A 14112-nucleotide genomic window follows, 5' to 3' on the forward strand; every position below is an offset into this window, starting at 1 on the left:
AATCTCCCATTTTTAAGTAAAATCATTGAAAAGGCTGTTTTTCAACAGCTTAGTGCTTTCTTGGCACTAAATAACTGTTTTGATGTCTTCCAGTCAGGTTTTCGACCACACCACAGCACTGATACGGCTCTTGTTAAGGTCTTCAATGACATCCATTTAAACACTGACAGCGGCAGAATTTCAGTCTTAGTATTACTGGATCTCAGTGCTGCATTCAACACGGTCGACCACAACATATTACTAGACAGACTTGAAAACTGGGTTGGACTTTCTGGCACAGTACTAAAATGGTTTGAATCCAACTTAAAGGACAGGGACTACTTTGTGTCTATAGGTAATCACACATCTGAGCTGACAAAAATGATATGTGGAGTTTCCCAAGGCACCATTCTGGGGCCTCTTTTGTTTAACATTTACATGCTTCCACTGGCTCAGATTATGAAAAACAACAAAATGTTACCATAATTATGCAGATGACACACAGATTTACATAACCATTTCACCAGGGGACTATGATCCCATACAGGTGCTGAGTAACTGTATTGAGCAGGTCAACGGCTGGATGTGCCAAAATTTTCTTCAATCGAACAAAGATAAAACTGACGTTATTGTTTTTGGAGCCAGGGAGGAACGATTGAAAGTCAGCGCTTGACTTCACTCTGTAATGTTAAGAACCACAAATCAAGCCAGAAAGCTTGGTGTAGTCATGGACTCAGACCTGAATCTGAGGAGCCACATTAAGACAATTACAAAGTCAGCCTACTATCACCTGAAGAATATATCAAGGATTAAAGGACTTTGGTCTTGTCTCAGCAAGACCTGGAAAAACTTATCTATGCATTTATCTTCAGTTGACTCGACTACTGTAACAGTGTCCTTACAGGGCTCTCTAAGAAATCCATCAGACAGCTGCAGCTGATTCAGAACGCTGCTGCTCGAGTCCTCACTAAGACCAAAAAGGTGGATCACATCACTCCAGTTCTGAGGTCTTTACACTGACTTCCTGTATGTCAAAGAATTGAGCTCAAAATCCTGCTGTTTATAAAGCACTAAATGGTTTAGGGCCAAAATACATTTATCTTCTGCTTCGTTAAGAACCATCCAGACCTCTCAGGTCGTCTGGGGCAGGTTTGCTTTCTGTCCCCAGAGTCAAAACTAAACAAGGAGAAGCAGCGTTCAGTTTTTATGCTCCGTATATCTGGAACAAACTCCCAGATAACTGCAGGTCTGCTGAAACGGTCAGTTCTTTTAAATTAAGACTGAAGACTTTTCTTTTTACCATTGCTTTTAATTAAATATTTTAGATTTTTACCACTGCCTTTAACTAGTAGATTGATAACTTACACTTTTTTTTTTAAATGTGTATTTTTTCAGTTTCCCTATTTTGCTTTTAAACTTTTTTATATTTCCCTGTTGCTTTTATGTTTTATGTAAAGCACTTTGAATCACCTTGTTGTTGAAGTGCTATACAAATAAACTTGCCTTGCAAGGTCTATTTTAGAGTTAGTTGCATATTTCATGGAACATTAAATGTAACTATACACAGTAAATGGATACATTTTACACCCCAGATATTTAACCCCTTTTTTCCTCCCCCCTGCAGATTTTGCATTGAGACCCCTGAGGAAACTATGGAAGAAATACTGAGACGCCTGGCCTGCTTTCACACACAGTTTATGAAGGATTTTTCTTAAACAAAAGGCGCTTGAAAAAGTTGAACTATTTTCTTCTCTCACTTCCACTGATCTGCAGGTCATTACAAACAATAAAAAGGATCCAATCATTTTCCTCATGTTGGCATGTGAATATTTATTGTGATAAATTTGATATTACATACTGCAGGCAGTCTTTTTTTAAATGACCTTTGGCCAATGATCCTTTGTTTTTACTCGTTAAGAGTAAATTTTAAACTTCTGATTTTCAGAAAGCAAATAACCATAAATAAACCACAGTCCAAAATCCAGATGAATGGATTTCCTCACACCACATGGAGGTTTATCATTTACCCCAAAGGTAACAGTAGCAGACAGCAGTCCACTGTGGATTTGTGCTCTTCAAGAGTCCTGAACATTTTAGCACATTAAGTACCGATTCATATTTAAAAAAAATAAACTCATACAAATGAAATCCCACCATCCTTTTTGGTTTCTCTGCACCAGCCAGCAGAACAAACATGTAAAAAGTGCTCAATGTCATCAGTCCACCTCACCGTCACTGTTATGGTTCTGAACAAAAGGGTTAGAGTCTGTATTGTTGAGCAACTGTACGAGTAAGGAGATGAGCTTTCCATCTTGAGAAGAGTTGGTGACTGCATTGCTTGGATTATTGAGGTTGCGGTACATCATGGTCTGAATTGAAGTGCGTAGCTCCCACAGCAGCTCCCAGGTCTCGACGGGCAACTCGCAGCGCACCAGAGAGCGTCCGGGAAGCGTCACTTCCACTCTGTCTCCGTTCACTGGGGGATGAGAGACAGGACAGAGATTTACTTATGAAAAGATGATTTACTGCAAGTTGCAAATCTAACAGGGTGAATATATTGTAGTTACTTTTTTTGGTAGTACATGTCCTACCCCTTTCTGTGATATCACAGTCTGTCAGCAGCAGCAAGGCGAGTGGATGGACCGCAGAGGAGTCTCTGATAAAAACATTCCCGCTGGACTTAACAGCGCTGAAGAAGGTCAACCAGCGACTAGGCAGCTCTTTTCCTCTGCAACACGAAAAGGAAGACAATAAGTTTACATACTTCATATTAAAGTAAATGTATGCTGTGGTTGAATTTTCCAGCATGTTCAAACCTGTTCACTGAGGAGCGGTGAAGCAGTACTGGCCCACTAAATGTGCGGAAAGTCATACTGTTGGGGCGAAAGCGTCCTCCTTTGGTCACAACACCTTTCTTCACCTGAGGAAGAAGAAAAAAAAAAAAAAAAGTATGTCTAAATGTTCACCTCTAAAATGACAATTATAACAAAATGGTATTTGCAAACAGACAATTAAAGACTCCACTACCACAGCGGTCGAAAGGTCCTAATTGAAGTTATTTATTTAAGAGGCAGCCATGGTAAGATCTGGTCGAAGTCTCTAAATGTTAAGAAAAGGTGCTTCAGTGCTTCCTTTGTTACCTCTTTTAGCATAGTGTACACTCCTTTAAAGGAAAGGAGATAATGCCATCCCAAAATTCCTCGAGGCAGCAACATTTTACACCATGATGGATAAAGGACGTCGATCACCTGCTATTAAGCCTCCTCTTTTATGCCATAACTTGCTAATAACAAAAATTTAAGTCCATATGTGAGCTATGACTGTTATTACTCTTGTAAAATGATCAAATTGAGGACAATGTTGCAGCGTCAACATTATATGCTCAGTCTACAGTCAACAAAAAGTCAAGGATCATGCTAGATAACCTCTTCAGTAAATGTAATGTATTATTTACATAAATAACTGGAATTCATGTTGATTACTGGGGGGGGGGGGGTTAGGGTTAGTTTGTATTAGACCACAACAAAAGTAATGGAACAAATAATCTTAAAGTTAATAACATTTAATATTTGGTGGCATAACCCTTGCTTGCAATAACTGCCTCAAGCCTGCAACATCAAACTGTTGCATTCTTCATTTGTGAGGCTATTTCAGGCTTTTACTGCAGCGGCTTTCAGTTCTTGTTTGTTTTGGGGTGTTTCTATTGGGTTAAGGTCAGGTGATTGACTTGGGCAGTCTAAAACCTTCCACTTTTCCCCCCTGATGAAGTCCTTTGTTTTGTTGGCAGTGTGCTTTGGGTCATTGTCCTGCTGCTTGATAAGCTTCCACCCAATTAGTTTCAATGTATTTCGCCGTAAATTGGCAGACAAAATGTTTCTGTACACTTCTGAATTCATTCTGCTGCTACCATCATCAGTTACGTCAATAAATATTAATGAGCCTGTTCCAGAAGCAACCATGCATGCCCAAGCCTTGACATTACCTTCACCATGCTTCACAGATGAGCTTGTATGCTTCAGATCATAAGCAGTTCCTTTCTTTCTCCACACTTTGGCCTTTCCAGCACTTTGGTAGAGGTTAATCTTTGTCTCAGTCCATTAGATTATGTTCTATAACTTTTGTGGCTCATCTCTGTACTTCTTTGCAAATTTCAGCGACGAGGATGAGCTTTGAGTTTCTGAACCTGACTGTTTTGATTCTTACGATGAGAAGGATTAACATTACCTATCCCTTTGATGACGGGTAAGCATATTTATCTTATAAAAACCTTGTTTGCAGTGGTGCACTTAGTGCTTGGCTAACTGCGACCTTCTTGGCAAAAAAACCAAAATCTGCGTCTCTGACGCTTTGTGTGCCAGTAAGATGTCATGAACTTTGACAAATTGACTGCCCCTTTAATAAAGGGTTTACTTTATGTAAAAGTTATTTTCTTGTGTAAAACACTTACAAATCGTAACTTTATAGACCTGTAGGCTGTTCTCGGTGATCTCCTTTTGATAACTAACTTATTCTGATACATCTTCACCTCCATTCACAATTTGAAAAACATTATCTCTTGTGATGAGTAAATATGTTGTGACTATTTTATCATATTGTTCATAGGAACTAAGGAAATTCCAGTCTGGTAAATGAGGAATGAGCAACGCTGTATAAAATGTAATATTGTTAACGTATCGATCCTTCCTCCACTCCTGCGTTTTAGAGCCAATCATGGTCCGCGTTGACATTCTTATTTCTAGCTCCGCCCGATTAAAATGGAGGCTCTGCCTTTATTTACCCGTTGCCATGGTGAATCGTACCATCGGAGCTCCATTGATGATTGGTTCAACATACTCAGTTGACTGAACTAATTTTAAACACCTGTTCTGAAACCGGAAACTCTGAGTTTGACAGCTCAAAAGTTCGTCAACCCAGTTATTGAACCTGCTTTCTGAAGAAACATCTGTCAGTCACATCAGTGTTTCCCCCCCCGGCCCGCCACAATATCAACGCTGACCTATTTTTGTCCTTTTTTTTTACTAGGCCTATTTAAAATTGTATTTGATTGCAGAGCGCCGTAGCACATCCTCTCAATCGTCTCACTCGTCCCTCTCTCTCTCATTAACACAGCTGCACACTGTCAATGTCGGAGACCCAGCTTAAAAAGTTATTAGCAAGCATGTAAGGAGCCTAGCTAATAAGGAGAGCTAATTTAATGTTAGAAACACTTGGGTTTGACACTAGCACACTGTATATAGCTGGTAGTCAATACAGACTTCACGCAACCCCGCCCCCACCACAGTTACAGTGTCATTCTGTGGGAAACACTGCACGTTCCAATAGTTTTGCTCACTTGAAAAAAAATGGGTGGGTGGTATGTCCTGAGATGTTTAACACATCTAGATGTGAATACCAGGAAATGATAGCTGAAATTCTCAACTCTTGTCTCATAGTCATCTTTTGATCTTAAACCCCAATGTCTTCAGTGAACAACAAAAAAGAATTTGCTTTACCGTTCTTTTGGAGGGGTCCTTATACATTCTCCTTCTTTCGTTGACCTCATGACATTTTCCATTGTGGAAAAATGGTTAGGAGTAGTAGTTTTTTTAGTTTGACTGCAGCCTAAATATCACAAGAGCCCATATATAAACCTCAAGTAATATTTTAATGGACTCCTTTGTTGCCATGTACCTGAATGAGGTTGGGATAGAGTCCAGCCAGCAGTACAGCTTTAAGCAGCTCATCCTGGTTGCTGTGCTCGTTGTACAGAGAAGCGTGATGCTGGCACTCACTGGCACGAGACACCAGCTTGGCTTCGTGCAGGTTCTCGCTGAACTGAGACATGAGACCTGCAACATGATGGCACATTAAGAACACAAATTGTTTTATGAAAAGTAGTAAAAAGAAGACAAAATAAAAACAAATGTGTGATGAGTGTGATTTAGTGTGTATGTTTCAGAACTAACCACTGATGAATCGAAGGCCTGTCCTGGACAGAGTGTGTTTGTTCAGATATTCATCTCTGTCCTCTCTGTCCCCCTCCTGCTGAACTCTCCTCCAGCCCAACACAGCTCTGATAAACACCAAATAGTCGCTGTAGCTGCAGCCACTCAGAGCATCTTTCACCTGGACATACAGAACACAGATGACTGAATGCTTACTAATAAGTACATGGTTACACTTTATGCTGCGTTATTTTAAAACTACATGGATCAACAGGTGGGTGTTGAAACGGCTCACCTTGTTGACTAGTGTTCTGTTCTGCAGGCTGTTGTGAAAAGGGTCTCTGGTCAGACAAGCAGCTACAGACAACATGGGCAGAACACATCTGAACATGGTACTCAGGACGAGCACTTTGCCCAGACGAGGGTCACATGATATACAGGCAATGCGCTCTCCTAAAGGTGTCAGGGTTTCTGTTTTGTCCAAAACTCCTACAGAAGGAAACATTGACGGCTTAGACATCAACTTTAAATGTTTAACGATTGATTCAATTTAGACACGATGGTGTGACCTCACTAGCCAATCCATTACATTAGTTGTGAGTCACTCACCAATGTCTTGTAGATTTCGGACAGCATCTCTTACAGCTTCTTGCTCTGGACTGTCCAACACTTGGGATAAGAAATCTACAGCCTTCACACATACACACAAAATAAAAATATGGCATTCAATAACAGCAGGGAAACCCTCCCCCCCAATAAAAATAAATACATAAATTATGCCATTGTTCTTTAAATACCTTGCAGTCAGGACTGTGGATTTTGGCTTGCACTACTAAACTTTCAAGTGGGGTGCGCAGGATCTCCGGGATCGGGAAGGGAGTCATGGATTCCAGCTGCTTTCGTGGGAACAGGTGGTAGGACTGTCCGGGCTGACATCGCCCTGCTCTCCCCTTTCTTTGAGTCACATTAGAATGAGATATCCAGACTGTGTCCAGACAGGAGACCTGGAACACCAAAAGGAAACAGATTAGATTGTTACTGATTTGCTCTCATTTCCCCATCAGAAAATACAACAAACCACAAGCATAGTTTTAGCAGATCTGAAATGGTTTACAATGAAACGGATACTTTGACACTAACCTTAGTCAGGGGGTCATAATTCTGTTCTTTGTGAGTTCCTGCATCCACCACATGGACAATGTCATCAATGGTGATTGAGGTCTCAGCAATGTTAGTAGTGAGGACGATCTTCCTCTGCCCCCCTTGGGGGCGCTGAAACACTGCCTGCTGGTCTGCTACTGATAAACTCGAGTGCACTAAAAGAGAGGGAAAGAAATCATAAATGCAACTGTAGAGAGAAATCCTATCTCTATACTTATAGGACAAACAACCAGTCTTTGTTAATTTCTCTGTACTCTCTTACATGGCAAGATCATCTGTGAGCCTGAGGAAAAGTGGGGCCTCGCCTCTAGTTTCTCTTGAACAGCCCGGATGTCCTGCCATCCAGGGAGGAAACACAAACTGCACCTGAAGCATGAGGGGAAAGATTATTAAACAAATATGATTCAGGCCCATCGTCTTAAACAATGAAATAAAAGCATAATTTAAAAAAAAAAGAAAAAGAAAAAGAAATGAAAAGGTAGTTTGTTAGTTACCTGGCTCACCACGTTTGTCAATGTGCTCAATTACGTCGGCTACTAAATCAAGATCTGGTGTAACCTCATGTCTTCTTCCCTTTAAACAAGATAAAATACAAATTGTAGAAACCTATGCACACTACATACTGAAGTGGGATGAATGGTAAAGTAATGAAACACATGAAAAAAAAAAAAAAAGACAAATCTGGCAGACTCGAGTTTCACCTTCTTGTCCGTCTCCTCTCTCTGGACTGACGGTGGGCGTCCCATCTCTCTCAGCACATCCTCCAGGTATCGGTCCTTCACTGGGTGCATGAACCCAGGTACTTTAACAATTGGGCATCCTCCAAAGTACTGGGCCAGCCTCCGATTGTCCCCGGTAGCGCTCATAAGCACCACTCTAAGGTCAGGGTTTTCGTTTAACGTGGAGCGCAGCAGAGCCAGCAGCAGGTCCGTGTTAATGTCCCTCTCATGAACCTCATCCACCACCACATGGCTGATTCCCCTCAGGGACGGGTTCGACTGCAGCTTTCTGAGCAGGACGCCGACTGTGAGGAAGAGCAAGGCTCCTCCACTCTGCTCTGGTGGTCGGCTCTCAAGTCTCACCTGTGCACAGAAAAGAATGACTTACTTCTTGTACAAAACCTCCAAAAATATTCATAGATTTATCTACTAATGTGAATAACCGTAACAACCGCATAATAAAAAGACCGAACACATCTACTAGTAGAATTTTTATATGATAAGCAGTCACAATCTCTCTTCTTGAACTTTAATCAAATAATCTGGTTTATTAATTTAAATTCATCTTTTAAATCAAACACTATTGGTAGTTTGAACCAAATAGCATACAGTACAGCAAATTATATATTATATTTGGCCTGTTTATAAAAAAAAAAAATATAGGTTCTGCCATCTCTATTTGCATGCCACTACTTCTCAGATCAGAATAAAAGGGCTCCCTCTAGAGGCTGTCACCAATTGTTGCAATAAAAAAAAACAGTTATTGACAAAATATAAATAAATAACAAATACAATAAACCTGCATCTACCTGATATCCCACAAAGTGTTTTAGAGCTGGGCCCATCTCATGAGCAACACGATGGGCCACGGACACAGCGCTGATCCGTCGAGGCTGCGTCACCAGGACGTTGCACTCGGCCCCCTTGCCCCCCCTTACACACTCCTCCAGCAGGAAGCGTGGGAGCCGTGTCGTTTTTCCGCATCCCGTTTCACCAGCGATCACAACCACCCTGGAGGACTGCACTGACGAGACCACACGCTGACGGTGGCCATCGACTGGGAGCTCCACACTCATCCCAGGGTTTGCCCTCTCCCATTCATCCTGCAGGTGAGCGTTGAGCTGCCGGGCCTCCTGTTCAGACAGAGGCCTGTATGGCCTGCCCGTGATGGCGTCTGTCACCAAGTCCTCCTCATCCTCCTGGTTTACGGTCTGCTGTCCTCTCGTCTCTTCCTCCTCCCAAAGCTTCTGTACTTCTGTTGCCACTGGGTACTTATAAAGATAAGATGTTAGCTTTGATATTAAAAAAGCCATGGCAAATGCCCGCTAAAGGCCGGGCTTGCAATCAGTGTTCCAATTCTTCCCAAAGGTGTTTACATGGGGTGGAGTTCAGGGGCCTGTGTAGGCCAGTCAAGCTGGAAACCCATTTATTTTTGGCAATAAAGATGAACAAGTTGTATGCTGTAGCATTATATTGGTGCCACAAACCGAGCCCAGACAAAAAGTACACAGATTAAACTTTTATTTCAATCCATCTCTCTGACATGAAGTGAAGACTGACCTGTGAAAGGTAATCTCTCATGTGTTCCTGCAGGTACTCTGGGATTGCCAGAGTCAGGGGGCGTCTCTCTCGCTCTCCAGCCTCCCTCACCTTCTCCCGATGGTACTTTGCGTGAGTCAGCGGGTTATTGTCTTTATCCAGCATTTCCATCTCCTAGACCACGTGTGACATGATATACATTTCAACATAGCTCTAACATGCAGGTTAAAATAGGTATAGTGGTTTTCCACAAGATATCCTCACTTTCAGTTTGACGCAGGCAAGAGCCGCAGCTCTCTTCTCTGCCGTCACTCGGTTGCTCGCTGTGGCCGAGAATGTCATCTCCTCTGGCCAGTGCAGGGTCAGCTCACACTTCTTCAGCTTCCCTCCTGTTGTCCTGTACTGCATCAGCTCCTGTAATGATAAGCGAGTCACAGGTTTAGAAAACATGATGAGTTAAGAGTGCTTAGCCTTCCCTGGGCAAAGGATGAGAGCTACCAACCCTGACTCTGTTGGAAGATGTGGCCACCTGGATGACCCTGGTGAGGAGAGATTTAGGTTGAGGAAACAGGGAGAGAGCCTCAGACATGTTGGAGGTGTCTTCTTCGGGAAACAGCCATTTTTTTTGTTCATCTGCTTTCGCTGTAGACACGTGGACATTTTCTGTCTGAGAGTCGAACTCGTTTTCATAAAGAGCCGAATGAAGCCCCCCTCTCCCCCTGCCGGCTTTCCTCCTGGGAAGCTGATTATTTGGACCAATGACACCCATTTCCTGTACACAAAGAAAGAGGGGAAGGGGAGTGATAAGGAGCAAATATCCCTACATACGGGTAAGACAAAAATGAGTGTCTGCTTTCCAGTCTGACGTCACTGCAGCTTACTCGGAGCTTGAGACAAGCAGCAGCTGCAGCAAATCGCTCTGCATCGATCTTCTTGGAGGCATGACCCTCCTCTTCAATCTTGCAGGGCCACAGTAGTGTGACAGTGGCTTTCTACAGAAATAAAGTTAACAAAACTTAGTTCTGCTCTCAATGACATGGCGTGTCCAGAAAACCCTATATCATTGTGAAATTTGTTCTGACCTTGACACCCTCATGTTCCGTGCAGCTGTACTGGATGAACTGGGACAGGTCGTTCACTCCCAGTGAACGGGAGATGGTGTTATTCAAGAGACCTTTAGGATCTGGAAACTCCTTCAAGAGGTTTGGGCTCACGTTACCTAAACAGTAACAACAGAGGCCAGGCACACAGCAAGGCCAACGATATTTTATTTCCACTCTTACCTTAGGCATTAAGACCCAGAGGTACAAGCATGAATGGCATGTTTTAACCACAGACTGTATTAACACGATGGATGCCCTTGAGTTTTAGCGCTGCTGCGAGCCGTCACCTGTTAGCTAAGTTTTGCTAACGGCCATTTTCACTCACCTCGTTTAACCTGGGAATATGATGTATCGTGTTCCTGAAAGCTTCTTGCTTTTGTCCGATACCACCGCATTTCTCTTCCCCAGTTGGACGCTGTTTTGCCTCCTGTATGTACACATTTGGCAATATTGCATAGGGCTCTGAGCCGCACGAGTAAAACACCGGGTAGCGCCATCTTTAAACTACAATTTCTTCTTCTGGCAGTGCGCTGAAGTCGTGTGCTCACAGCGACACTGTTGGCATAAGTGTAAATTATTCTTAAATAAATCAATCTTTTTTTTTTATAGTCTATGGTACTCAGTAAGCACTATTGAAACGAATGCCTTAAAATAACATAAATTAATATTTAATTCTGCTATTCATTTCCCCTTAATTTACACAACAATATGGAATATTTGTCAAGTTCCTTAATTGTAAATATATGGTTTTAATAAGCTGTATTTTTTTCCTAAAAGACAAAAACTAAACCCCTTAAAAATACATTCATTTCAAAAGCTCTTAATTAACATGCAAAGTAGATTTTTATGGGGCTTATAATTTTGAAATGTTTGACAAATCTCTCGATTATCAATTTTTTTTTAAATGAAGTTATTCAAGTGCTGCGCTGGACTGGCGACCTGTCCAGGGTGTACCACGCCTTTCGCCCGATGTAAACTGGGATTGGCTTCAGCCCCCTGCGACGCTGTTCGCAGGATAAGCGGTTGACGATGGATGGATGGTTATTCAAGCGGTTCATAAAAGACAAAAACATAACCCCATAAAAACACCTTAATTTCAAAAACTGTTAACAAATTACGTAGATTTTAAGGGGTACCAGACTCCCCTTAATTGACACATGAATTGAGAACATTTGTCATATCCCTCAATAATGAATTTGCCGGGTTTTCTTTTGTTAACTTTTTAATATATCATTAAGTTCTCAGGGGCAAACCCCTTAAAACATCTACATTTCAGAGGCATTTACGAACATGTTCCTTTAGTTATGAAAATCTTGATTATCAATTTGAGTTGGTTTTTTTTAACACATATTAATATATTTTCAGTATACACGTTTTTAAAAGGCAAAAACTAAACCCATTAAAACACCCTTATTGCCAAAAATAGTTTATGGGATACTTTCCTTTCCCTTTCATTAATTTACCCATGAGGACATGTGTTTTGCTATGGGATCCAGAAATAAATGGCCCATCAGAAAAACCAAACTGCCTTAATCATCATTTACAAACCCCCTTAAATTGCATGTTTATTTAAAAGATTCTGTCTTAATTAGTGCTGTTATAAGAAATTGTGCAGTTCCCCTTCTAAAAACCTGGAAAAAAGTCTTAAAATGTAGAAGCATAGTTATTTTAAGTCCTGTTTAGAAAAATAATCTTTGGTAGAGCCTCAACAACTGTAGGATTGCCACAGTCTTTTACCCACAATTGGTGTGGATAAAATGTGACAGTGGTATTGCCTGCAATCGCAATGTTGATACACAGCAGCCACCTGGAAAATGTAAGGAAATCTCCCAGGCTGTGACTGGTGTTGGTTGGAGTGCTTCCCATGAATAACACTGTGCGATGAGCCAGTTCTTCTGGATGAAGAGATGGAACTGGTGCTTGTCCTCCTCCTGGCTGTTACAACCGGTGAGTTCACATGAAACATTACTTTACTTTTTTTAAGTCAATTTGAAGCAATCTTTTATTTGACTTGGGAGAAAGTCACATACATTTCTTGGTTCTGTCTCTCACTGTAATAAAGTGTCTGGGTGTGGTGTACCCATCTACCAGCCCAACACCACCCGTGTGGTGAACGGGGAAGAAGCCCTTCCATACAGCTGGCCATGGCAGGTTTCTTTAGAGTCGTTCTTTCCCACTTGTGGAGGAACACTTATCGCTCCCAACTGGGTCTTGACTGCTGCACACTGCATCACGTGAGGAAAAGTTTATTTGTGGATAAACAGTTGTTATAAAACTAAAATAAATGGCATGTTGGGTTCAAGAATGAAAAAAAATAACAAAGTGGTGTTTCTAGCATCAGTCACATTACATTTCTAGGTTTTTTGACCTAGTCGCTTCCTTATGTAAAGTTATTAAAGATATTAACCTTTAAAATGTGTTAACAAGACATATAGTTTTTTATTTTCCTATTCAGATTTCACACGTACAGGGTGGTTCTTGCTGAGCATGACATGAACAAGGAGGAGGGACCTGAACAGTCCATTATGGTGGCAAAAATGTTCATCCATCCCAAATGGAACAATAACTGTGTGTCTTGTGGGTAGGTTGTCATCAACATAACCACTCCAGCTCTGTGGTAGATTAAGAAACACAGTAAATATGTCTTTGAAAAAGGTGCCAAGCCTGAGAATTTCTGTTGAACAGCAGCTGAGTAAATAGAAGTTTTGTAAATGTAAATGAATACACCATCTGTATCTACCAGTACTCTCTAAGCAATTTAAACTATATAATTATTGACATGTGGACATTTTGTGTGTTCATCCTGTTATGTAGGAATGACATTGCCCTACTTAAGCTGGAGAAAAGTGCTGTTATCAATGACAAAGTTCAGCTGGCTTGCCTGCCACAGAATGGGGTTTCTCTTGCCCACAACCAGCCCTGCCATGTCACAGGCTGGGGTCGTCTCTACTGTAAGACCTGCCACCCAGTCTGCTAACACTCAGCTCATGAGGGGTGTAGTGCACCTTTGTGCAAATCAAAATATGTCATTGCTCTGACATCTGCAGAAATGTATCAAATATTATTTAAGTGACCAGTTGCTCTTTTGTGATTTTCTCTTTAGCTAGTGGTCCTTTGGCAACTACACTACAGCAGGCCCTACTGCCTGTGGTGGATCACAGTATCTGTGGTCAAAGTGACTGGTGGGGTAGCTCAGCAAAGACAACAATGGTCTGTGCAGGAGGAGAGAGCAAGTCAGCATGCCATGTGAGGAACAACCCAAACAACGACATTCTTTGTGTGAAACAAACACTGTTCTGAATTGCTCTAATATCTTCCATTGTCTTTCAGGGCGACTCTGGAGGCCCTCTGAACTGTAAGGGCAGCGATGGTAAGTGGTATGTACAAGGAGTGACAAGTTTTGTTGACGGACGGGGCTGTAATACCCCTCGGAAGCCCACAGTCTTTACCCGGGTGGCCAGTTTCATCCCCTGGATCAGTGCGGTGAGGGAAGCCACATAAATAGCAATACGCAATCACTTTACATGACGACATAGTGAATATCTGCTATGTATGAAGTGTAGAGGCTTAATCCGGTGTTATTTCCCTTCAGACCATGGCCCAAAACTGAAGACATTTCCACAACTGAAGAAGTGGCTGATCAATAAACTGTGTTAATGACATTTTCATACTATATTTCTCTTGTAT

General features: G+C 41.7%; 3 protein-coding genes across 3 annotated transcripts in view; 2 read left to right on the forward strand and 1 right to left on the reverse strand.

Moving 5' to 3' along the window:
• Nucleotides 1-1792, forward strand: part of LOC119902033 (alanine aminotransferase 2-like) — a 16021-nt gene extending 14229 nt beyond the window's left edge. Inside the window, exon 12 of the mRNA XM_038717909.1 lies at nt 1604-1792. Coding sequence (XP_038573837.1) covers nt 1604-1694 — 91 coding nt within the window. The 3' untranslated portion in view covers nt 1695-1792. The remainder of the gene's footprint in view (nt 1-1603) is intronic.
• Nucleotides 1784-10937, reverse strand: LOC119902034 (ATP-dependent RNA helicase DHX30-like). The gene is made up of 19 exons (XM_038717911.1): nt 10751-10937; nt 10405-10541; nt 10204-10314; nt 9825-10094; nt 9587-9736; nt 9344-9496; nt 8593-9054; nt 7766-8146; nt 7556-7637; nt 7327-7428; nt 7044-7219; nt 6701-6907; nt 6513-6594; nt 6199-6392; nt 5925-6084; nt 5650-5807; nt 2796-2899; nt 2571-2707; nt 1784-2455 (listed from the first exon to the last, which is right to left on the reverse strand). Exons 1-19 carry the CDS (start codon nt 10920-10922, stop codon nt 2196-2198), a joined length of 3498 nt encoding a protein of 1165 aa, XP_038573839.1. The 5' UTR covers nt 10923-10937; the 3' UTR covers nt 1784-2195.
• Nucleotides 10938-12237: 1300 nt separating this feature from the next.
• Nucleotides 12238-14087, forward strand: LOC119902036 (chymotrypsin-like elastase family member 3B). The gene is made up of 7 exons (XM_038717913.1): nt 12238-12372; nt 12488-12659; nt 12881-13006; nt 13240-13376; nt 13529-13671; nt 13756-13908; nt 14018-14087. Exons 1-7 carry the CDS (start codon nt 12333-12335, stop codon nt 14033-14035), a joined length of 789 nt encoding a protein of 262 aa, XP_038573841.1. The 5' UTR covers nt 12238-12332; the 3' UTR covers nt 14036-14087.
• The last annotated feature ends 25 nt before the right edge of the window (nt 14088-14112 follow it).

Source organism: Micropterus salmoides, unplaced genomic scaffold (genome assembly GCF_014851395.1).
Source record: "Micropterus salmoides isolate LMB-PRFRI ecotype aquatic unplaced genomic scaffold, ASM1485139v1 Ms_hic_scaffold_14, whole genome shotgun sequence".
Classification (NCBI taxonomy): Eukaryota; Metazoa; Chordata; class Actinopteri; order Centrarchiformes; family Centrarchidae; genus Micropterus; species Micropterus salmoides.